Source organism: Oncorhynchus mykiss, chromosome 23 (genome assembly GCF_013265735.2).
Source record: "Oncorhynchus mykiss isolate Arlee chromosome 23, USDA_OmykA_1.1, whole genome shotgun sequence".
Lineage (NCBI taxonomy): Eukaryota > Metazoa > Chordata > Actinopteri > Salmoniformes > Salmonidae > Oncorhynchus > Oncorhynchus mykiss.
Window position 1 is genome coordinate 31,283,248 of NC_048587.1, and position 19,440 is coordinate 31,302,687.

Consider the following 19,440-nt stretch of genomic DNA (forward strand, 5'->3'; position numbering starts at 1 on the left):
ACCTTGCCATAAGGCAAAAGTGATAACTAAGTGGCTCGGGGAACAAAAAATCCATATTTTGGGTCCATGGTCAGGAAACTCCCCAGGCCTTAATCCCATTGAGAACTTGTGGTCAATCCTCAAGAGGCGGGTGGACAAACAAAAACCCACAAATTCTGACTAACTCCAAGCACTGATTATGCAAGAATAAGCTGCCATCAGTCGGGATGTTGCCCAGAAGTTAATTGACAGCATGCCAGGGCGGATTGCAGAGGTCTTGAAAAAGAAGGGTCAACACTGCAAATATTGACTCTTTGCATCAACTTCATGTAATTGTCAATAAAAGCCTTTGACGTATGAAATGCTTGTAATTATACTTCAGGATTCCATAGTAACATCTGACAAAAATATCCAAAGACACTGAAGCAGCAAACTTTGTGAAAATGTATATTTGTGTCATTCTCAAAACCTTTGGCCACGACTGTACACACAATATCTAGGTCTAATACATAGTATAGTGCAAATTACAATATGTCACACTTCCGGAATGTATCCGTGCTGCTGTGCTATTTGTTGCTACTTGGTTACCTGCCAAATGTTTTATTTTTTACTTTTAATAACAGTTTAATCAAAACTCTGCATTTAACACATTAACCAACGTCTTAGTTTTTGCTCGCTGAACTTTTTCACCCCGGACGCTTTATCTGGACATGGTTCTATAGAACATCCACAAGCCAAAAAAAGCAAAGTAATAACATTAACGCTATGCCATCTAATTGCAGACGCTGTACTCATAATATGCAGGAGAACTACTGCCTTATGGTGAGGATAGCCGATTTGCTAGCCCAGCTTCAGATGCAATCGTTAGGCAAAGGAAATTTAAGAGTAGGAAAGGAAGAAACAACGTCTGTGCCACCAGTAAGTACAGATAGTAGTATACACCCCCCCCCTTGATGTGATTGGCCTGAAACATGGCTCAAGCATGCTGAGGCCTCTCCTCCTGGTTACACTAGTGACCATATTCCCCATGCATCCTGCAATGGCGGAGGTGTTGCTAACATTTCCAACAACAAAATTTACCAACCCAAAAAATAACTGTCTTTTGAGCTTCTAGTCATGAAATCTATGCAGCCTTCTCAATCACATTTTATAGTCACCGTTTACAGGCCTTCTGGGCCATATACAGCGGTCCTCACTGATTTCCCGAATATTTCTATTGGTCCTTGTAGTCAAGGCTGATAATTTTTGGTGACTTCAATATCCACATGGAAAAGTCCACAGACCCACGCCAAAAGGCTTTCGCAGCCATCAGACTCAGTGGATTTTGTCTAACATGTCTCCGGACCTACGCATTGTGACATACATACTCTGGATCTAGTTTTGTCCAGAGGAATACATATTTTGGATACATTTTTTTTATCCTCATAATCCTGGACTATCGGACCACCATCGTATTACGTTTGCAATCACAAAAAATAATCTGCTCAGACCCCAACCAAAGATTATCAACAGCCATGCTATAAATTCTCAGACAACCCAAAGATTCCTAGATGCCCTTCCAGACTCCCTCCACCTACCCAAGGACGTCGGAGCAATCTGTTAACCAACTAACTGAGGATCTAAATTTAACCTTGCGTAATACTGAAGATGCAGTCACACCTTTAAAAACAAAAAACATTTGTCATAAGAAATTAGCTCCATGGTATACGGAAAATACCAAAGCCCTGAAGCAATCTTCCAGAACATTTTTACGGAAATGGCACTGTCTAGGGAAAGACAGTACTGTGCAATACCGAAGCGCCCTCACTGCTGTTCAACCAGTTTATTTTTCCAACTTAATTAAGGAGAATAAGAACAACCCAACATTTATTTTTGATACTGTAGCAAAGCTAACTAAAAAGCAGCATTCCCCAAGAGAAGATGGCTTTCACTTCAGCAGTGATGAATTCATTCACTTCTTCAATGAAAAGATCATGATCGTTAGAAAGCAAATTACGGACTCCTCTTTGAATCTGCATATATATGCAAAGCTCAGTTATCCTGAGTCTACACAGAACTGCCAGGACCTAGGATTAATGGAGACACTCAAGTTTTTTTAATCATGCATCTCGACACATTCACGAAAATAGTCATGGCCTCTAAACCTTCTAGATGCTTACCAAACCCTATTCCAACTAAACAACTGAAAGAGCTCCTTCCTGTGCTTGGTGCTCCTATGTTGAACATAATAAATGTCTCCATAACCTCTGGAAACCAAACTCACTAATAAAGCCTCTCTTGAAAAAGCCAAACCTTGACCCGGATAATGTAAAAAACTATTGGCCTATATTACAGGTTGACCGAATATGATTTTTCAACGCCAATACCGATTATTGAAGGACCAAAAAAAGTCGATGCCGATTACATCGGCCGATTTTTTAAAATGTATTTGTAATAATGACAATTACAACAATACTGAATTAACACTTTTATTTTAACTTAATATAATACATCAATCAAATCAATTTAGCCTCAAATAAATAATGAAACATGTTCAATTTGGTTTAAATAATGCAAAAACAAAGTGTTGGAGAAGAAAGTAAAAGTGCAATATGTGCCATGTAAGAAAGCTAACGTTTAAGTTCCTTGCTCAGAACATGAGAACATATGAAAGCTGGTGGTTCCTTTTAACATGAGTCTTCAATATTCCCAGGTAAGAAGTTTTAGGTTGTAGTTATTATAGGACTATTTCTCTCTATACCATTTGTATTTCATTAACCTGTGACTATAGAATGTCCTTATAGGCACTTTAGTATTGCCAGTGTAACAGTATTGCTTCCGTCCCTCTCCTCGCTCCTACCTGGTCTCGAACCAGGAACACATCGACAACAGCCACCCTAGAAGCAGCGTTCCCATGCAGAGCAAGGGGAACAACCACTCCAAGTCTCAGAGCGAGTGACGTTTGAAACGCTATTAGCGCGCACCCCGTTAACTAGCTAGCCATTTCCCATCGGTTACACAAGCCTAATCTCGGGAGTTGATAGGCTTGTCATAAACAGCGCAATGCTTGAAGCACAGCGACAAGCTGCTGGCAAAATGCACGAAAGTGCTGTTTGAATGAATGCTTACGAGCCTGCTGGTGCCTACCACCGCTCAGTCAGACTGGTCTATCAAATCATAGACTTAATTATAACATAATAACACAGAAATACGAGCCTTAGGTCATTAATATGGTCGAATCTGGAAACTATCATTTCGAAAAACAAAACATTTAGTCTTTCAGTGAAATACGGAACCGTATTGGTGGCACCCATGGTGGCATCCATAAGTCTATATATTCCAGTTACATTGCACAACCTTCAATGTTATGTCATAATTATGTAAAATTCTGGCAAATTAGGCGGGCCAAACTGTTGCATATACACTGACTGCGTGCAATGAACGCCAGAGAAGTGACAATTTCACCTGATTAATATTGCCTGCTAACCTGGATTTCTTTTAGCTAAATTTGCAGGTTTAAAAATAAATAGTTGTGTATTGATTTTAAGTACGGCATTGATGTTTATTGTTAGGTACACATTGGAACAACGACAGTCTTTTCACGAATACGCACCGCATTGATTATATGCAACGCAGAACATGCTAGATAAACTAGTAATATCATCAACCATGTGTAGTTAACTAGTGATTATGATTGATTGATTGTTTTTTTATAAGATAAGTTTAATGCTAGCTAGCAACTTACCTTGGCTTACTGCATTCGCGTAACAGGCAGGCTCCTTGTGGAGTGCAATGTAATCAGTTGGTTAGAGAGTTGGACTAGTTAACTGTAAAGTTGCAAGATTGAATCCCCGAGCTGACAAGGTAAAAATCGGTCGTTCTGCCCCTGAACAAGGCACTTAACCCACCATTCCTAGGCCGTCATTGAAAATAAGAATGTGTTCTTAACCGACTTGCCTAGTTAAATAAAGATGAAATAAAAAATAAAATAATCGGTGTCCAAAAATACCGATTTCCAATTGTTATGTAAACTTGAAATCGACCCTAATTAATCGGCCATTCCGAGTAATCGGTCGACCTCTAGCCTATATAGAATTCAATTTCAATTATGTATCAACTCACTGCCTTCCAGAAGACAAATAATGTATACGAAATGCTTCAGTCTGGTTTTAGACCCTATCATAGTACTGAGACTGCACCCGTGAAGGTGGTAAATTACCTTTTTAATGGCGTCAGACCAAGACTCTGCATCTGTCCTTATGCTCCTAGTCCTTAGTGCAGCGTTTTACACCATCGATCCCCACATTCTTTTGGAGAGATTGGAAACCCTATTTGGTCTACACGGACAAGTTCTTGCCTGGTTTAGTTATCTGTTGGAGAGATATCAGTCAGTGTCCATGGATGGTTTGTCCTCTGACAAATTAATTGTACGTTTCAGTGTTCCTCAAGGTTCTGTTTTAGGACCACAATTGTTTTCACTAAATATTCTACCTCATAGTGATGTCATTCGGAAATTTTCAGAAAATCAACTTTCACTGCTATGTGGACGACACAGAGCTGTACATTTCAATAAAACATGGTGAAGCCCCAAAATGGCCTACACTGGAAACCTGTATTTTAGATATAAGGAAGTGGATGGCTGCAAATGTTTTACTTTTAAACTTGGACAAAACAGAGATGTTAGTTCTAGGTCCCAAGTACAAAGAGATCTGCTATTGGATCTGACAATTAATCTTGACGGTTGTACAGTCGTCTCAAATAAAACTGACGGATCTCAGCGTTACTCTGGACCCCGATCTCTCTTTTGACGAACATATCAGGAACATTTCAAGGCCAGTTATTTTACATTTTCGTTTCTGATTTCTGAAAAATCAGAAACTCTTTGTCCAAAAATGATGCAAAGAAGTCCATCAATCCTTTTGTCACTTCTAGATTCAATTACTTCAATGCTCTACTCTCCGGCTACCCGAATAAAGCACAAAATAAACTTCCGTTAGTGATAATCACGGTTGCTAGAATCTTCACTAGAACAATACTATTTTATCATATTACTCCAGTGCAAGCCTCTCTACACCAGCATCCTGTTAAGGTCAGGGCTGATTTAAAGGTTTTACTGCTAACCTACAGAGCATTACATGGACTTGCTCCTATCCATCTTTCCGATTTGGTCTTGGCTTACATACCGACACATTCACAAGACGCAGGCCTCCTTATTGTCCCTAGAATTTCTAAGCAAACAGCTGGAGGCAGTGCTTTCTCCTACAGAGCTGAATTTTTATGGAATGGTCTGTCTATCAATGTGAGAGAGACAGACTCGGTCTCGAGATCTCTTCAGTAGGTCCTATGATTGAGTAGTCTGGCCCAGGGGTATGAAGGTAAATGGCAAGGACAATCCGCCCTTGCTGTCTCTGCCTGGCCGGCTCCCCTCTCTCCACTTGGATTCTCTGCCTCTGAGTCACTGGCTTACTCGTTCTCTTCCATGCCGTCCCTAGGAGGGGTGCGTCACTTGAGTGGGTTGAGTCACTGACGTGATCTTCCTTTCTGGTTTTGCGCCCCCTCTGGCTTGTGCGGTGGAGGAGATCTTTGTGGGCTATACTCAGCCTTGTCTCAGGGTAGTAAGTTGGTGGTCTGTTGATGGCGCACCTCTGTCTCCGCCTCCAGTATCTATTCTGCTACAGTCTATGTACCGGGGGGCTAGGGTCAATCTGTTATATCTGGTGTAATTCTCCTGTCTTATCTAGTGTCCTGTGTGAAGTATGCTTCCTCTAATTATCTCACCCCATCTTCCTCCCCTAATGGAGGACCTGAGCCCTAGGACCATGCCATAGGACTACCTGGCCTGATGACTCCTGGCTGTCCCCAGTCCACCTGTTTGTGCTACTGCTCCAGTTTCAAACTGTTCTGCCTTCGGCTATGGAACCCTGACCTGTTCACCGGACATGCTACCTTGTCCCAGACCTGTTGTTTGACTCTCCCTCTCTCTACCACACCTACTGTCTTGACCTCTGAATGATCGGCTATGAAAAGTCAGCTGACATTTACTCCTGAGGTGCTGACCTGTTACACCCTCTACAACCACTGTGATTATTATTTGACCCTGCTGGGAATCTATGAACATCTTGAAGAACAATCTGGCCTTAATGGCAATGTACTCTTAAAATCTCCACCCGGCACAGCCAAAAGAGGACTGGCCACCCCTCAGAGCATGGTTCCTCTCTACATTTCTTCCTAGGTTCCTGCCTTTCTAGGGAGTTTTTCCTAGCCACTGTGCTTCAACGCTGCCTGCTGTTTGGGGTTTTAGGCTGGATTTCTGTATAAACACTTTGTGACATCTGCTGATGTAAAAATAACTTTATAAATGAATTTGATTGATTGAATATGATTGATATAAAATGTCTGTGTCCCTTCACCCTCCCCCTTGTGCAGTAAGTTTTTCTTTTATCTCTTTTTTTAAGCTGTTTTTTATTGCTAGCTTGAGTTACCTGGGGTGGCAGAGAGTTACATGTAGTCATGGTTCTATTTAATACTGCGCGTTTCCCAACCTGTGGGAGGCCCCGGTGGAGGGAGGGAGGTAGGTAGGTACACACACATGTTCTGAAAGGTCCCTGAGTCTGCAACACCACTAAGCAAGGGGCAACAACAAGCAAGTGGCACTACGAAGACCAAGGAGCTCTCCAAACAGGTCAGGGACAAAGTTGTGGAGAAGTACAGATCAGGGTTGGGTTATAAAAATATATCTGAAACTTTGAACATCCCACGGAGCACCATTAAATCCATGATTAAAAAATGGAAAGGATATGGCACCACAACAAACCTGACAAGAGAGGGCAGTTCACCAAAACTCACGGACCAGGCAAGGAACGCATAATCAGAGAGGCAACAAAGAGACCAAAGATAACCCTGAAGTAGCTGCAAAGCTCCACAGCAGAGATTGGAGTGTCTGTCCATAGGACCACTTTAAGCCGCACACTCCACAGAACTGGGCTTTACGGAAGAGTGTCCAGAAAAAAGCCATTGCTTAACTTGTTGAATCTTTTTTTATTTTTGGAAAAATAACGTTCCCAAAGTAAACAGGCTATTTTTCAGGACCAGAAAATAGAATATGCATATAATTGACATAATAGAAAACACTCTAAAGTTTCCAAAACTGTAAAGATAGTGTCTGTGAGTATAACATAACTGATATTGCAGGTAAAAGAATGAGAAAAATCCAATCAGGAACGCAGCGGTTTCTAAATAAGAGTCCCTTCCTATGCTTCCCTATTGAGCAGTGAATGGGATATCAACAAGATTCCCTTTTCTATGGCTTCCTTAATGTGTCTAGTATCACAAGACATCGTTTCAGGGTTTTATTTAGAAAAATGAGCCTGAGCGACAACATTGTGTCAGTGTCCACCTGATGGCTCTGTGTATTTCTCACGCAAAAGACAGAGGTAGTAATTTTTCCACCCAGTCTTACTGAAAAAAGCTCTGTCCCGGTTGATATATTATCGAATAAATATTTGAAAAACACATTGAGGACTGATTATAAACAACGTTTGCCATGTTTCTGTCGATATTATGGAGCTAATTTTGAATATTTTTTGGCGTTGTCGTGACCGCAATTTCCAGTCGTTTTCTCAGCCAAACGTGAAGAACTAACGGAGCTATTTTTGGCTACAAAAATAGTTCTTCTGGAAAAAAGGAACATTTGCTATCTAACTGGGAGTCTCGTGAGTGAAAACATCCGAAGCTCATCAAAGGTAAACAATTTAATTTGATTGCTTTTTCTGATATTCTTGACCAGATTGCCTGCTACTAGCTAGGCATAAGGCTATGCTAGGCTATCGATAAACTTACACAAATGCTTGTCTTGCTTTGGCTGTAAAGCATATTTTCAAAATCTGAGATGACAGGGTGATTAACAAAAGGCTAAGCTGTGTTTGAATATATTTCACTTGTGATCTCATGAATATTTTCTAGTAAAGATTTTTTGTCCGTTGCTACTTAGTGTCAGTTGATGACAATTCTCCCGGATCAGGGATGGGTAGTTACAAGATTAAAGAAAACAATAAGCAAACATGTTAGGTGTTCGCCAAAAAGGCATGTGGGTGACTCCCCAAACATATGGAAGAAGGTACTCTGGTCAGATGAGAGGAAAATGCAATGTCTGGCGCAAACCCAACCCCTCTTTTCACCCAGAAAACACCATCCCCACAGTGAAGCATGGTGGTGGCAGCATCATCCTGTGGGGATGTTTTTCATTGGCAGGGACTGGAAAACTGGTCAGAATTGAAGGAATGATGGATGGAGGTAAATACAGGGAAATTCTTGAGGGAAACCTGTTTCAGCCTTCCAGAGATTTGAGACTGGGACGGAGGTTCACCTTCCAGCAGGACAATGACCCTAAGCATACTGCTAAAGCAACACTCGTGTGGTTTAAGGGGAAACATTTAAATGTCTTGGAATGGCCTTGTCAAAGCCCAGACCTCAGTCCAATTGAGAATTTGTGGTATGACTTAAAGATTGCTGTACACCAGCGGAACCCATCCAGCTTGAAGGAGCTGGAGCAGTTTTGCCTTGAAGAATGAGCAAATATCCCAGTGGCTAGATGTGCCAAGCTTATAGAGACATTCTCCAAGAGACTTGCAGCTGTAATTGCTGCAAAAGGTGGCTCTACAAAGTATTGACTTAGGTGGGTGAATAGTTACGCACGATCAAGTTCTGTTTTTTTGTCTCATTTCTTGTTTACTTCACAAAAATATTTTGCAACTTCAAAGTGGCAGGCATGTTGTGTAAATCAAATGATACAGACCCAGCCAAAATCCATTTGAATTCCAGGTTGTAAGGCAACAAAATAGGAAAAATGCCAAGAGGGTGAATACTTTTGCATGCCACTGTATATAGTAAAATACAGTATACCGCCCAACCCTACTGGCTGCATCTCACTGTAGTAGGCTATATTTTGGTAATTTGGATCTCCATTCACCTTTTGTTTACTGTGTTTGTTTACTGTTAATGTAACTAGCCTAAATATAGATTGTCATGCCTTTTTGATCTGATATTTTGGCACCGCTACTACTTGGCACCGCTGTTTTATTCGGTTTGCATTCACAGTTGTCAGTATTCTAAGGCAAACTGCTATTCAGTATTTTAGTTTTTATGCATAAATGACTAGGCCAGTACTTTCAGCATTTAGTTTGCATTATTTTGGTAAGACAGCAGTGTGTACAGCTGCATTCAAATATGCTGCTTGTAATTTGTGAATTGCCCTATCTATCTTGTAGCCTATATTCATTACCCAAACTACCTAGCTGTACGGCGCTGTCCATTGTGCTGATACAGCGCAGCAGAGATAAGCTTCAACTTTCAAAAGCACTCAATGATCTCGGAGTCTTAGCATTTGAATGTTAAGTTTATTGTGGTGTAGCATGATAATATAAGCAGAATTCAATATAATTCCAATGCAAGAAGCATCTACAGATGGACTATCCAAATAAAGACCGAACACACACCCACACTGAATACACACAATACATGAGCAATCAAGCAAACTGACATAAGTGAAAATACACATGACTGACATCAGAGAAGGTGCTTTGACTCATGCATTTTCATTTAAACTACTGAAAGACTACTAAAATCCTTGAAAATAGATTTAACAAAACATTTGTCACTGATCTCATTGTGTCTTATGAAAACCTCAACAGAGAGGTAAATATAAACATTCTGTGAAACAATAATAGATGTCCATAAATAAAACAACATACAATGTATGAGTTTTGGGACTGGGTGATATGATGCACAGGACAATTCTCTGTAAGCCTTAATGAAAGTGCTACTGTATCATTTTAATCCCAGATAACACAAATGACCATTCATCTTCAAAAACTGTTCCCCTGACCGGGATACAAACCAGTACGCCATCTTCAGCCTCAGTGGTCTGCCCAAAACCCAAAGACAAACCATAATACAATACTACATCAGTTGGGTTGATGTCTACTGGTAACTAGAATATCAAAATAAAAAACTCATGTGTAAAATGTTGCAAACCCAACTTCTGTTTTGCTAACACACCATAGCACTGGCCACAAAAAGCAGAACACAAAAAGAGGGCGAGGCATCGCATATCCCCAAAATGAAGCCTAATGGGTTGTTTGGGCAACAGAGTGCCATGTCCCATTCTGTGGGGCCGTCAAGCCAACATCCAAATGTCACTGGGTCACTCTGGTGTTTGCCAGAACTGCAAACAGACCCTTTAGTTGAACTCAAACACACCCCTGTAAAACAAAGGCTCGATATTGACCCCCCCCCCCCTAGCTCCGCCCGCTAAGCCTAGCCAAGTTCACAGAGAGTGTAGACTATTGTTTTGCTGCGATATATTGTTTTGTTCCTGTTTGGACGCCAGGAAAAGTAGTGGCTGCCTTGGCAGCAGCTAATGGGGATCCAAATAAAATGCAAAATACTGCATTAGGGGCTGAGCAGAGAGTAACAGAGAAGTGGAGCGTGGCTCCCAGTACTGTAATACCATGAGCCTTTTGGGGGGCCCTAAGCACGATTTGGTTGCCCCCCCACCCTAAAATTGTTCAAGTTAATTTCCTGCAATTCTACACATCTTGCCATAGGCCGGAGAGAATTTAGTAATTTTATTAATAATTTCATGCAATTCTACTCATTTTGCCATGGGGTGGAGAGAAACATTTGCTGTTTTAAAGCGAATTTCATGAAATTCTACACATTCTGCCATGATTAATGCCATGTTAAAATTATAACTAACAAAATCAAAATGGGGGTCCCCTTGATGTCAGGGAGTTGCAGAGAAGTGTACTGCTGTACTGCTGTAAGGGGCTAAGGAGAGAGCGTTGTGAACCCATTAACTCGCTGGGATGGAAATCCATATCAATGAGCTCGTCCTAAACCTGTCCAAAAACTGTGGGAACAAAACGACCACTAACAAATTATGAATACGCTTTTCATATATATTCAAAATCATACTGAATAATGTTAACCAAAAACAACAAATTACAACCGGGATCAGCTTTGTATATGCATCATTTTCAGTTATAAAATATTCTTCTTTCTGTTCCACAAAATTTGTGGGGCTAACATTTTGAAGTAAAGTAAAGGCACGGAAAAATACATCTCAAATTCCATATCTCAGTATGTGATCATATACTCTTGCACATTTATACCAATGTTGAAGCCTTTCCAGCTGTAAAGGGGCAATCAGCAGTTGCTACATAAAAATGTTTTTGACTTATGATATGTACCCACTGATTACTGAAGAAAATAACTTAGAAATGCCGCATGAGCTTAGTTCAACTGTCGTACCCCTTCAAGGCAACAGTAAACATGTTGTCCCTCGCCCCCAATTCGTGACAATTATTAAAATGTATGTTGCATGGTTTAATGAGAGAGAGAGACAACAAAAAAACAAAGTATTTTTTTCCCCTCACTTGAAATCAAAACTTGATAGCTCAAAATGGACGGGATGTCAGAGAACGGACTCCACTGCTTGATAGGAAGAAGCATTGATATAAAGAGGATTTATTTTTATGGGCAGACGAGAGACAGTTATACTGATAGTAGTCTCGCTAGACTAAACTGAAAGTAACAGAATGGTCCCATGTCAATGAATTGACTGAAATATTCACATCGATCCACTGTTGTAGATCGTTTACACTTATGCAAACGGTCTCTATACAGTAGGCATGTAAGACACTCCTAGGGCATTTTAAATTATTTCACTGTGAGTACTCGCTTAAATTATTATCAAGTACTCGCAAAAAAAACGAAGTTGAGAATATCTAATGCATGCACATTTATGTAAAAAATTAATTTGTGACAAGTTGTGACAAAATACCAGGCGGTTATGTAGTGTCATCAAATCATATAGGAAGGAAGAGTAGCAGCATTATATATATTTTTTAATCTATTCCCCACCACAATTGTGGGGGACAAAACGTGCGAACAGACGGAGACAGATCCATAGTCGTTGTCGTACCCCCAGGGGCTTAAACAACCTAAGCTGTGTTGGTATGTAAGTGTTGTATCACATACATTAATGCATACACACCACAAATGAACACCACACATACTATTAATAATCAATACAGGCCAATGGAAACACGATAATCTAATGACTACATTTTTAAAATCAAGATTAACAGTGGGGGCTACTGTAGAATCAGTGTGCTAGTGGACTTACCCAAAAGAGAAGAGCTGACTAGGCTTCTTCATTGCCACCCAAGAGCTCAGCAAACAGGTGATCAGACTGTGGGCCAACAGGTACACACACATAAGTCATCATGACTAACAACAACAGCTCAACACAAGCAGTTGCACAGCAGTAAAAAGAGCTCAACACAAAATGTTAGGTACACAACTTAGCTTAGTGTAAAACTACTTCAGACAGCGATGACAAAACATAATGAGCCCCAGGATTCCCACTTACTCACCTGAAGAGATCGAAGATGGTGAGGTACGTGAATGCAGTTAAGGCTGAAATGAAAGAAATAGATGATCAGTGTGTACTATATTTTACGTGAAATTATTATAATAGAAATCAAGGAAATATTTGTTTTGCTCTGTAAAAGCTATTGCAACACGTTTAAAACCTCTTGGTGTTAGGGGGCAGTATTTTCATTTTGGAAAAAAAACATTCCCGTTTTAAACGGGATATTTTGTCAGGAATAGATGCTAGAATATGCATATAATTGACAGCTTTGGATAGAAAACACTCAAACTTTTCCAAAACTGTAAAGATATTGTCTGTGAGTATAACAGAACAGATGTTGCAGGCGAAAGCCTGAGAAAAATCCAATCCGGAAGTGCCCCAGGTTTTGAAAGCGCTGCGTTCCAATGACTCCCTATTCAGCTGTGAATGTACCATCAACGAGCGTACGCTTTCTACGTATTCCCCAAGGTGTCTTCAGCATTGTGACGTAGTTTTACGCATTTCTGTTGAAGAATAGCCGTAGGCAGCCACATTGCGTAAGTGGTCACATGGTGGCTCCGAGAGAGATTCTCGCGTAAAATACAGAGGTAGCCATTATTCCAATCGGTCCTACTGAAAAACGAATTGTCCCGACGGATATATTATCGAATAGATATTAGAAAAACACCTTGAGGATGGATTCTAAACAACGTTTGCCATGTTTCTGTCGATATTATGGAGCTAATTTTGAATATTTTTCGGCGTTGTGGTGACCGCAATTTCCGGACGATTTCTCAGCCAAACGTGAAGAACAAACGGAGCTATTTCGCCTACAAAAATTATCTTTTGGGAAAAAAATGAACTTTGGCTGTCTACCTGGGAGTCCTGGTCCCGTTCACGGGATTGGGTGTCACTACAGGTTTAAGTGTGAAGCTGGTAGCTGCAATACACCAGTTGAAAGAATATAGCCTATTTTGGTGAGATAAAAGACAATTGAATATACTGTCAATCAACAAGACTAATGTTCTATAATGATACGTCGGTCGTAACACCTTTAGTGTACCAGCCATTTCACGGACACACAAACATTCATATTATTTGGTTGACAAAAACTGTGTTATTCCTATCCAGTAGAGATGACAGTGTAGCTGCGGTGTCTAAGTTAAAATGCCAACTCCCACACATGCACATAAACAAAGTCAGTAATTGTGAATACTCAGTGAACAGGCCTTAACCAGTCTCCAGCCATCTACTGCTCCTCAATGCATCTATACTTTTAAAAAACACATGGAGTAAACTCCCTGGTCCTAGGGGGCGCTGTAGAGTAGAGAAGCAGTAGGCTGGATGGCGAGGAGGAGACAGAGGTGGAGGCAGAGTGATATCTGCCGGCCTCCAAACCCAGCTTTATGTAAGCCGAATATGATGGAGAGATTAGCAAAGCTTTGCATGGAGAGGAACATTTTGTTTTCACACTGCTCTACCATGTTGACTAAATTGAGTTGACATAATCCATTATCCGTTCACCCCAGTGGATCTATCGGACTGACTGAGCTCTGCTTGTTCTGTCCAGGCCACGCTGCCACAGTGACTGTGTCACTGCCAGAGCAAACAGGTACATGAGATCACCTCAAATAGGGTATCATCCCATATGGCTTTTCAACTGTGGTCCAATCCTATAAAATCCACTGTGGTACAGGCATTAACATTTGGTTTTAATCATGTGAATGTACTAGAACATCAGGGAGGACATAGGCTAGACTTGCCTATTGGTAAATAAATTATCCAATTGGATGAGCCCTGGTGCTAGGCATGGTCTATTCACTCAATGATTAGAAGACGGACCATGTTTAATAAAACAATAGAGGGTGAGATTTTCTTACGGCCATATCAGCTCAGCGCCTTTACAATATACTTTACATCCATCACACAGTGTTCAATTCACGACACATTGCATCCGTTAGGACACATATCCTACCCAACTGTCTGAATGAGTTTAACACTAAGCAGTTTATACACTTACCCACCTGACTGTCTCTGCTCTCTTTTGTTTTAAAATAGACTTCGCTCCAAATATCATGGATACAAACACTGGCACTCAAAACACTTGTCTGGTATCATGCAGCACAAGTACATTAGTCATAACTTCGGCTCCCTCCGGAGCTGAACCCAATATGTGAAGCATAACGTGTCCAGATTAAAGGTCATTTGTGTATGTTTGTAGACCTGATCAATGGGAGATAAAAAAAAAGGAGCAGAGTGGAGGAATATGACCCAGGAGCTGCATATTTAATGATGTCTGCAGAGCAGAAGTCCAAACAAGTCTGATCAGCTGACCGTGCCCCATGCCTTTCTGCCATCCCAGCCACAGCTCGATCCCAGCCCCAGCCCCATCCTCACCCCCTAGCCCCAGCCCATCAGTCACACCCACCCCAGGGAACAAAATCCATTAACGGCATTAAGTGCTGCCTGGTTATCGGAGGATAAGCAAACGTTAAAAGGGGCCTTTGGACCATTGTTGTGTATCACCTTTCCCTGGGCCAGGCCAAGTTGGGTCCTATCTGCCTTGGCGCATAGACAATTTCACACAGGTATACACTAGGGTTGAATGGCGGGAACACAGTTTCTGAGATCAACCGCCCAAAACTAGTCCCTTTTCCCGGGATAAAAAACTCAGAGAAACCGGTCAATTATAATACATTTTTTAAATCAACAGCATGACGTGAAATGGAACTGTTAAATGATATACAATGGCTAAATCTGTCTTCTCTATGGCCTTCTCTCTGCATGATCAAATCATCAATGCTCATGGTGGGGACAGACAGCCCATCTCAGTTTGGAGTGCAGTTTACAATGGATGTAAACCTATCATCTCATCATGGTAACTTTTTTTCTTGTGACAGGTAGGCCTACATTTTAAAACAGCCTATCACTCAAATATCATTGCTTTAAATCAGAGCATGAGTGAGCAGTCTCTCTCTCCGCATCAATTCCATCCAAAATAAATAGATATCTTGAACAGGATTAATCTAGATGTCCCATATATCTCTTTCAGGTAATAAATTCAATGGCCTCTCTTCCTAAAACAAAAAAACACTCCTTAGCTCTTGGAGTCCCATGCAGGAAAAGCTAGACTAGAATAGCTTGCTGGGCATTTTTTTTGTAGCATTTCTTTTACCAATAGACTATTCGAAGAGGGACGCAAAATGTTAAATACAGCAGCCAATAGAACTCACAGGTAGATTGAAAGAAGAGTGAACGCACGATGGCGGTAGGCTATAGCAGTTATTTATCCAGACCAATAACCATTCAATCTTAAATGTTATTTAACTAGGCAAGTCAGTAAAAAATAAAATCTTATTTACAATGACATCCTAACCCCCCCCCCCCAAACCCTTCCCTAACCCGGATGACGCTGGGCCAATTGTGCGCTGCCCTATGGGACTCCCGATCACGGCCGGTTGCGACACAGACTGCGAATGAACCATGGTCTGTAGTGATGCCTCTAGCACTGCAATTTGCCTTAGACCCGATGCGCCACTCGGAAGGCCATGAAGAGAAGTAAAAGCCGTCTGCATCTAATTCTAGCCATATATTATTCAAGCATGTCAATAGAATGATGAAAATAAAGACAATGAAACATATTTCACTTAACTGTTGAAAGCGAGAAAGCAATGAAGCAACAATAGAAAGAGAAAGAGGTAGGCTAATAACATTAGGGGAAATATTATGAAAGGCATATCTGCATCAGCCTACTAATTATAACAATAGGATAAATTATATTTCCAAATTAAAATAAAATTTGCTAGCCTACACTTATAACTAGAGGTCGACCGATTAATCGGAATGGCCGATTAATTAGGGCCGATTTCAAGTACATATAACAAATCGGTAATCTGCATTTTTGGACACCGATTGCGGCGGATTACATTGCACTCCATGAGGAGACTGTGGCTGACTACCTGTTACGTGAGTGCAGCAAGAAGCCAAGGTAAGTTGCTAGCTAGCATTAAACTTATCTTCACAGAATCACTAGTTAACTACACATGGTTGATGATATTACCAGTTTATCTAGCTTGTCCTGCGTTGCATATAATCGATGCTGTGCCTGTTAATTTCTCATCGAATCACAGCCTACTTCGCCAAACGCGTGATGATTTAACAAGCGCATTCGTGAAAAAAGCACTGTCGTTGCACCAATGTGTACCTAACCATAAACATCAATGCCTTGTGTGTTCTTATATTATAATTAAGTCTATGATTTTATATTTGATAGAGCAGTCGGACTGAGCGGTGGTAGGCAGCAGCAGGCTCAGAAGCATTCATTCAAACAGCACTTTCCTGCATTTGCTGGCAGCTCTTCGCTGTGCTTCAAGCATTGAACCGTTTATGACTTCAAGCCTATCAATTCCCGAGATTAGGCTGGTGTAACCGATGTGAAATGGCTAGCTAGTTAGCGGGGTGCACGCTAATAGCGTTTCAATCATCGACTTCACTCGCTCTGAGACCTTGAAGTAGTTGTTCCCCTTGCTCTGCAAGGGCCACGGCTTTTGTGGAGCGATGGGTAACGATGCTTCGAGGGTGGCTGTTGTCGATGTGTCCCTGGTTCGAGCCCAGGTAGGGACGAGGAGAGGGACGTAAGCTATACTGTTACACTGGCAATACTAAAGTGCCTATAAGAACATCCAATAGTCAAAGGTATATGAAATACAAACTGTATAGAGAAATAGTCCTATAATTCCTATAATAACTACAACCTAATACTTCTTACTTGGGAATATTGAAGACTCATGTTAAAAGGAACCACCAGCTTTCATATGTTCTCATGTTCTGAGCAAGGAACTTAAACGTTAGCTTTCTTACATGGCACATATTGCACTTTTACTTTCTTCTCCAACACTTTGTTTTTGCATTATTTAAACCAAATTATTTATTTGAGGCTAAATTGATTTTATTGATGTATTATATTAAGTTAAAATAAGTGTTAATTCAGTATTGTTGTAAATGTCACAAATAAATGAAATATAATTTTTTTCCCCAAAAAAAATAAATATATTTATTTAAAATCGGCCGATAAATCGGTATCGGCATTGAAAAATCATAATCGGTCGACCTCTACTTGTAACTTTGTAGGCCACATGTGCTGCACCAGAATCGCATGTTCTCTCAGCTTTATCATAGTTTGAAAGAGGTGTGTAAATCCAGTCCAGATAATACAATTCACACTCAAAAAGATTAGCCTACTGGAGCTTTACCCAAGAGAGCATATAGCTATATAAACATAAAAGCCCATAGACGACAGAAAAACTTTAAAGCCTATAGATGTAGCTAGCTATATGCTCTCCTGGGTAAAGCTCCAGTAGGCTAATCTGTTTGAGTGTGAATTGAATTATCTGGACTGGATTTACGCTCCTCTTTCAAACCATGATAAAGCTGAGAGAACATATAGCCCTAGCTATATGCTCTCTTGGATAACGGCACAATCATTTGGGCTTTTTGAGCTTGGGCTCATAAAATATCTTTAATGTAGGGCTCATAAAATGTATTTAATGTCTGAATTTTCGATCAAAGCCTATTTATATGCTTTAAACTGAAACTTACGGTTGTGGCGGGAAGTACCAGGTTAACCCGGAGAAAAGTGATTTTTCTTGGGATGGAACATTTGTAAAATACCTGGAAAATATTCAACCCTAGTATACACCCATAGCACCCTCCCCACACACACAGTATCTCAGATAGGAGAGATTTGCTAACTGCAGCTGTGTGGACTGTCATTGTGCAGAGAAACACGCATCGACCGGGGCATCTCAGGTGTCTGTCGACGTGGCACATTAAAACAACAATAAATCGCTCCATATGTAAACTAAAAGCTTTATTGACTTACTACATAGAAACACCTGGCAGGGGAAATGGGAGCCGTGCAAAGGAAGCTGCTGCTGGTCTGGGCCTGTGCTGACAGCCACAGGGGGGACCAGGGAAACACACTCAGGGCTGCCTGGTACATAGCGTTGAGAGCTGAGAGCACACACACTCACACAACAGATGTGACAAAAGTGATTTTTATTAAATGTTTAAACAACCCTTTTTTATAATTTAAGTGATAAGAAAAAAAAATCATGACATGACGTGACGACTGATCCGTGTAAAGGAAAGAATGAATGGGGCCATGTATCGTGAGATTTTGAGTGAAAACCTCCTTACATCAGCAAGGGCATTGAAGATGAAACGTGGCTGGGTCTTTCAGCATGACAATGATCCCAAACACACCACCCGGGCAACGAAGGAGTGGCTTCGTAAGAAGCATTTCAAGGTCCTGGAGTGGCCTAGCCAGTCTCCAGATCTCAACCCCATAGAAAATCTTTGGAGGGAGTTGAAAGTCCGTGTTGCCCAGCAAGAGCCCCAAAACATCACTGCTCTAGAGGAGATCTGCATGGAGGAATGGGTCAAAATACCAGCAACAGTGTGTGAAGACCTTGTAAAGACTTACAGAAAACGTTTGACCTCTGTCATTGCCAACAAAGGGTATATAACAAAGTATTGAGATAAACTTTTGTTATTGACCAAATACTTATTTTCCACCATAATTTGCAAATAAATTCATAAAAAATCCTACAATGTGATTTTCTGGATTTTATTTCTCATTTTGTCTGTCATAGTTGAAGTGTACGTACCTATGAGGAAAATTACTTGCCTCATCTTTTTAAGTGGGAGAACTTGCACAATTGGTGGCTGACTAAATATTTTTTTGCCCCACTGTATATACACTGCTCAAAAAAATAAAGGGAACACTAAAATAACACATCCTACATCTGAATGAATGAAATATTCTTATTAAATACTTTTTTCTTTACATAGTTGAATGTGCTGACAACAAAATCACACAAAAAGTATCAATGGAAATCAAATTTATCAACCCATGGAGGTCTGGATTTGGAGTCACACTCACAACTAAAGTGGAAAACCACACTACAGGCTGATCCAACTTCGATGTAATGTCCTTAAAACAAGTCAAAATGAGGCTCAGTAGTGTGTGTGGCCTCCACGTGTCTATGACCTCCCTACAACGCCTG

At 40.7% G+C, this 19,440-nt stretch overlaps 1 protein-coding gene across 5 annotated transcripts in view; it reads right to left on the reverse strand.

The window, feature by feature from the left end:
- Positions 1-19,440, reverse strand: part of LOC110502576 (zinc transporter 6) — an 82,831-nt gene that overhangs the window by 28,177 nt on the left and 35,214 nt on the right. For 3 of the 5 annotated variants that reach the window (XM_021580718.2, XM_021580716.2, XM_021580719.2), the window contains 2 exons: positions 12,396-12,438; positions 12,146-12,211 (listed from right to left, as the gene is read on the reverse strand). In XM_021580718.2, the coding sequence (XP_021436393.1) occupies positions 12,146-12,211; positions 12,396-12,438 (109 nt within the window). Of the gene's footprint in view, positions 1-12,145; positions 12,212-12,395; positions 12,439-14,393; positions 14,542-19,440 lie in introns of those variants that run through there. The other 2 variants (XM_021580720.2, XM_021580721.2) reach the window with 2 other exon arrangements.